Source organism: Arachis ipaensis, chromosome B09 (assembly GCF_000816755.2).
Source record: "Arachis ipaensis cultivar K30076 chromosome B09, Araip1.1, whole genome shotgun sequence".
Classification (NCBI taxonomy): Eukaryota; Viridiplantae; Streptophyta; class Magnoliopsida; order Fabales; family Fabaceae; genus Arachis; species Arachis ipaensis.
The window spans coordinates 19159414-19165906 of record NC_029793.2 but is presented as its reverse complement, the minus strand read 5'-3'; the positions used below and the strand labels follow the sequence as shown (position 1 = coordinate 19165906).

General features: G+C 31.5%; 1 protein-coding gene and 1 long non-coding RNA gene across 6 annotated transcripts; both read left to right on the top strand.

Moving 5' to 3' along the window:
• Nucleotides 2402–3282, top strand: LOC107615184. Of its 2 annotated transcripts, none has more exons than XM_021110761.1 (3): nt 2402–2623; nt 2700–2732; nt 3178–3282. In XM_021110761.1, exons 1-3 carry the CDS (start codon nt 2482–2484, stop codon nt 3273–3275), a joined length of 273 nt encoding a protein of 90 aa, XP_020966420.1. In that variant the 5' UTR covers nt 2402–2481; the 3' UTR covers nt 3276–3282. The 2 variants fall into 2 exon arrangements, with proteins under 2 accessions (XP_020966420.1, XP_016172772.1); XM_016317286.2 differs by having other exon boundaries at nt 2405–2607; nt 3129–3282.
• Nucleotides 3965–5767, top strand: LOC107616576. 4 transcript variants are annotated; one of them, XR_002354192.1, is made up of 4 exons: nt 3965–4218; nt 4300–4386; nt 4667–4766; nt 5145–5375. It is a non-coding gene; the product is annotated as an uncharacterized LOC107616576 (long non-coding RNA). The 4 variants fall into 4 exon arrangements; XR_002354189.1 differs by having other exon boundaries at nt 4622–4766; XR_002354191.1 differs by lacking the exons at nt 3965–4218; nt 4300–4386 and adding an exon at nt 5477–5522 and having other exon boundaries at nt 4528–4766; nt 5145–5306.

The following is a 6493-nucleotide window of genomic DNA, read 5'->3' as shown; positions in this document are numbered from 1 at the left end:
GATAGATCATATTTTATTTTTTCATATATAATTTAGTTAAATTATTTTTTATTTTATAATACTATAATAAGTTATTTAATTTAATAAGAGATTTTTATTATTATGTAAAATTAATTTTCATAAAATAATTTTTTTATACAAAATTTCATAAGATAATTTTTCTTTGAATGTGGGGGAAAATATAATTTCACAGCGGGATATATATGTGTAATATATGCCTTTTTATATGTTCATAATATTAACGACGGCACTTGTTCCAACACAATTAAATTTGCATCCGTTTCTGTCGATGGTTATCATATTCACCATTCTGACAATAGGAGTATGTCTCCATTAGTAAATTTGCACACATATAAGGTTTTTGTTAAGGATGAAATTATTTTTATAAGTGATGTGGCTATTGTTGCTAAGTTGGAATAATTCTTTTTTAAATTTAATTATTAAGTGAAAATAAGAATGAAATATGAAAAGGCAGGCATGCTCTTTCATTGTTGTTTCTTCTTAACACACTTTACATTCTGTGAACGTTAAAAAGTCCTAGCTGAGAGGCAATGAGAGTGAAACTCTTGAAATTTGCTTTAGAACTTTAGTTGGCTTTAGGGCATGATATGAGTGCCTCTAATCCTTAAAAACAGGTGATTGTCCCACATATACCTCATAAGAAAATGAAGTGATTTGAAAGACTGACTTAGTTACTTCACATCTATTTGATGTAATGTAATTTTCTTATAAGCATCACAAGGCAATCAAGATTCTAAATTCCTCAAGTCTTGTAGATCATAACAAATAAATATCTGTTGCCACATAACTCTCCAACTATGCTAGAGGCATTGGCTAGCTGGCCTACCTAGGGAGTAGGAAAATATGGACAGGTTATGCTACGTGTACACCAAAATCAGCCACCAAAATCAGTCACTGGTATAAAATACATGTTGAAATTCAAATACACATTGAAAATAAATTAAATCACATATGTATTTATACACAAATACATTGGTGACTGATTTTAATGACTGATTTTAGTGTACAAATAGTATTTTTCAATATAGACTGTTTTAAATAATATTCTGATAGTATAAATTATTTTAGATAATAGTTTATTTAATCATGTCAGTTCATTTGGATAATTATTTATACATTAATTGTTAAAAATAATTATTTTCACTGACATAGTAATATGTAATTAAATACATGTGTAAAATTTTTTTATATTATCAATAATTTCTTCGCTTATTAATGAGGAATCCTCAACATATTTCATCACATCTCACCATGCACCATAAAGAGATCGAAATGTTATTTGTACACTAAAATCAGCCACCAATATATTTATGTGTAAATACATGTGTGATTTAATTTATTTTCAATGTGTATTTATATTTCAGCATGTATTTTATACTGATGGCTGACTTTGATGACTGATTTTGATGTACACGTAACATAACCCCTATAAATATCAGGCATGACTTTTTTTGTGTAAGTTATGCACACCATACCCTTAATCCTTATTTTTTGGACTTTTACTTGATCATTGAAGTCTTTAAGGGTATCACTCTCCAACTATCATTGCTCAGGTCTAGATGTATGTTCACCTTCTCAACGGTTGGACTAACCCAAAAAATTTAAATTAACACCTTGTCAACAATATCTTATGAACTTAGTTTAATAAACATACACACATTATGCATATAATAGTAAAATAATTTTGATAAATTTAAAAGAATTCTTCATATATATAACAAATAGTTATGGGATTCGTATTTGGAATGATATTAGACAACTAGAGTAGACATAACACATACATCAAACATGGTCATTGGTTTTTGGCGTGTTACAGATTGCATAAACACAAACAGGTGATGTGTAGTTGTGTACAGAGACTCGTCATATGGATTGGGATTCCGATTCGCGACATTTCATCCTAATAATGGGATAAGATCTGGCACATGTGCTCTATATATGAATGTTATTTAGTTTTATAAAATCTGATTTGTATTGTGTTCATATGGTTTTTTCAACAATTTTAATACATTGAGCTAATAATAACTGTAAACACAATAATACTGTGCGGTTGTATGAAGTTAATGCTTGAGAACCGTTAAATCACTACTAGAAAACTAGTTATTACAAACGAATATTTTCGACGGATTTTATCCCACGGAAATACAGACGGAATTTCAGAGGGATTTTTTGTCGGAAAACAAAAAAAATGAATTAGCATAAATTACAGACGAAAAATAGAATCCGTCGATAATTCTGTCGATAAAATTATTTTTTTGTGGGAAATGATTACAGACGAAAAATCCGTTTGTAATTAAATAAACAAAATGCTGCGTTTTATTAAATTATTACAGACAGAAAATCCGTTTGTAATTTAAATTTTTTTGTCGGAAAATTTTAATTTAGACCTAACTCTACCTCCCCTCTCTCGAGCTCCATTCACATTACACAACTAAAACGAGCTTCTTCCTCTCTCCGTCCATGAGCTTCTTCCTCTCTCCGTCCACGAGCTTCTTCCACCGCTGCCGCTATAGCTCGCGTTGCATGATCTCTCTTTGTCATCCCTTGCGTTGCACGAGCTCCCTCCTTGTGGTTCTGTTGCTTAGGGTTCTGCCAATTTTAGGTTTATCAATTTTTCTTTGCAGTTTCTATCTTCTTGTTGTTGTTGATGCTGATTGAGCTTTTTCTTTCTGTTGCAGTTTCTATCACATGCTGGTATCTCGAAACTGATGGTAATTTTGCCTTTTCCATTCTCTTTCTTTTGTTTAAATGTTTCTAATTTCCAGCTTAGGAATTCGATCACCTGTTCTGAGCTTGTTTCACGATTCTACTCTATTTGTGATTTTTGTGTGTGTGGATAAATGCATTGCTTTCAATCATTCATCTTAGTATTTTTCATTCTTATACAATGTGTGAAACACTTGTATTTCAATTTTATATATATAGCTTGAAGAGGCTACTGAAACTTTTTCAGTTTCACCATTGTAATGCTGGTTTAATCTATTTTTTCTCATATTGTATACATGTTTGTTTATTCTGTTTGGTTGATTGTTTTTGGAACTCTAGAATTGCACATTCTTAATTAATCAATGTTCAATTCCAATGTTTATGTATGGTGTATTTTTCAGGTAATTGATGTATTAGTTAGCCTCTTCTGTTGTTCTATTATATCTGCAGAGACGCTGTGGGATGGTGGTTGGCTTCTATGCCAGTTGCTTCCTTACAGTGAGTCAGAGTTCAACAGCAACCACCTTAAGATGGTGTTTTTCTCTTAATATGCCAGTTGCTCTTTATAGATTTGGGTTCCATGTTTCTTATTTATTTGTTTCTTTATTTACTTATTTGGGTTTAGTGTTCACTTGATTGTAGGGTTTGTTAAGTTATTAATTAATCATACTTGTCACAGCCTTTTCTAACAAATTTCACTCCTTCTCTGTCTGCTGTAAGTTCTAACATAACCTTTTTAATAAATTGAGATCATAATATATATTTTCTAAATTAATTAAGCGAATGAATCTAGTCTTCAACCGTGAACACAAATAATTAATTAGTTGTTTCATGTATGATAAATGTAGTACTCATGAAGCTACTTAATTATAAGGATAATTTTAAGTTTTCTTTTCTCTAACATTCTTCTCTCCAAATTTTGTTGCTTTATTCTAATTATTTGAATGTGTTCTTGTTTGACAGTTGACTGAACAAAAATTGACGAGAAGGAAGGTATAAGCTTTTCTTGTTTGAGGTTACTTGCTTGTTAGAGTTACTTGCTTGTTTGAGGTTACTTGCTAAGATTAAAGCCTCGCTATCTTTCACTTAAAATTTCTGAAGGTTTTGATAAATTTTACCACCAATAGAAGTAGGAGGCTAATCTGATTTAATCTGCTCTTATTGTCAATTATCTATGTTTCCATCTCAATGTGTTCCTGTCCTAAATAACATTGTTCATCTTTTGTTGTTTAAGAAGCTTGCAGACAAAATTGCAGCTTCTAGTTACTATGTGGTTGTTCCGAACTTCTTTTATGGTGAACCCTATGATCCTCAGAATACTAATAGACCTTTAGGAATTGAGAGTTAGTGATGGCGTGGGCGTAAAGTCTTTAATGCAACCTGTGTTAGTGATTAGATAAATAAAATAAAATAGAATAGAAGTTACTCACATAAATGTTTGATAAGCAATAAGCAATAAGCTACTTCAGACCTGTCTCAGCTGCCAATAAGGTTAGAAATCAGTATCGTTTGTCCATATATGTATTTGTTGCTGCAAATCAATGGCTTATTGAATTTTGTTTTTGGATGCAGTTTTTCTCATCAAATGGTTTTCCTTGCCCAAGTCTCTAGAATCCTCCTGACCACTTTGTAAAGATTATTAACAAGGATTTTGAACAGGTAGATAGAATATGAATCACTCTAAGATCTTTACTGAACAACAATTTATTTTAAGAGGTGGAGATGCTTTGATGTAAAATACTTGCTATATAAGTAGACAAGTATTTGATTTTAAATAACTGCATTATTATTGATTATGATAGTTTAGGTAAGTTAGTTTTAGTTTTAGACCTGTAATATTTATATGTACTCAAATTGATTCTTAACATATTAAAATAACTTGCTGGAGGTGAAGGGTTGGATCAAAAAATTAAAAAGAAGAGATCTGTTGGAGCTGTAGGAAACAGAGTCATGACTGGTGAAAGAGATGTGAAACGATTTGCTCTTCCAAAGGCAAATGCTGATTCGAAGATGCGTTTTTATGATACATAGGGTTTCAGGTAGTTTGTCTTGTTATAGATTTCAGGACTTAGGTTTCAGTTGTCATGCTAATGCTGACCAAATAGTTTTTTCGAGGATTTATTAGATTTTCCATCAATGATGATATATATGGAGTAATTTCACACACTGGTTTTCATCCAACAGAATTTGTTAATGGTAGAAAATATCATATGAATGATTCTATGCTTTTTTGTGTATGTTAAAACTGAATGGATCATGGTCATGGTATTGAATCAACGTCACTGTTATAAGGTTGAGTTTGCTTGTGAATTCCCTTGTTTCTTTGTTTGAATTATATCTTTAAGGTTATTGTGTATGCCATAACTTCTTGTCCTCCCTGCTGAGAGTCTTATATCAATAAGCATTTTGTGGTACAGATTGAAGCCACTTCCTGGATCTAGTGGAATCAACAAGTCTGGAGGCTCTTCTGAGCCTTCTACTATTGGGGTGCGTAATATGCTTGCAAGTGAGCAAGAATGTGGATCTCTTCATAGGGACCATATAGCTGAGCAGAAAGTAGTGGCAAAGGGAAGCAACAGGTTTTTTGCTCATCTTGACATTGCCATGTTCTAATATATGACTACAATCTAGTTGCTGAAGAATTCAATTAATATTTATATAAAGGCCCTTGTTGACATTTATATCCTTTTAGAATTGATATTTATTGGCAAATTGATTAATCATTGATGTGGATTGCTCTTGTAATTAGATCCAACAATCAGGAGGATTTCCCAGCATCATTGATGTTGATTAATCATTGATGAGGATTGCTCTTGTAATTGATGTTAGCTATTATGAGAAGGTTAGAGCGTCAAGTAGTTCTAGTGCAGTTCCACTACCACCGCCATCGCCGCCACCCTCAATGTCTTCGGATGAGAACTATGATGATGATGTGGATGAAGATGACACTGAAGACTATAGCTGATAGTTTTAGTATGGTTGAACAATATACTAGGAATTATAGTTGATGATCAATACATTTTGTTTATGTTTTGAATTATATTGACTTGCTTGTTTATAGTACTTTTCTTTTAGTTTGATAATACGAAGAATTTGTTTATTTTTTGAAATATTATAAATATTCGAATACAAATTAGATAAAAATTTGTATTAAATTTATATTTATTTTGTATGAAAATAAGTTTATTTTGTAATTAGAAAAATAAAAAAATTCTATTTTACCTTACTGACGGATTTACAGACGGATTTTCTGTCTGTAATCAGAGTGTGAGATGATTTTCCAAAGTTCAAATTACAGACAAAAAATCCGTCGGAAAATCCGTCTGTAATTATAGACGAAAAATCCGTCAAAAAATCCGTCTGTAATTACAGATGGAAAATCCGTCTGAAAATCCGTCGGAAAGTTCGTCGGTTTCGGGAAATGGATGGAAAATTTACAGAGAAAAAATCCGTCGGTAACTGGTAAAATCCGTCTGTAATTTTCCGACGGAAAAAATTCGTCGGTAAATAATTTCCGACGGGGCTTTTACAGAGGGACAAAATCCGTCGGTAACCAAAAATTCTTCTGTAATAAAGACTAAATCTGTCTGTAAATCTGTCTGTATTAATCCATTTTCTAGTTGTGAATGATTTGATAAATTTGACTAAATCATCATCTTATGATTTTTAAGTATTAAATTCACACGAAGACAATTCATCCAATAATAAACAACCCTGTCTTTCCCTTCTTTCTTTCTCATTCAAATATGAATTCAAATGTTTTTAT

Coding starts and splice junctions, on each gene's coding strand:
- LOC107615184 (XM_016317286.2), top strand. CDS start 2,482: ATGAGCTTCTTCCTCTCTCCGTCCACGAGCTTCTTCCACCGCTGCCGC. Junction 2,608..2,699: donor TTGTGGTTCTGTTGCTTAGG/GTTCTGCCAATT, acceptor TTTCTGTTGCAG/TTTCTATCACATGCTGGTAT. Junction 2,733..3,128: donor CTGGTATCTCGAAACTGATG/GTAATTTTGCCT, acceptor TGTATTTTTCAG/GTAATTGATGTATTAGTTAG.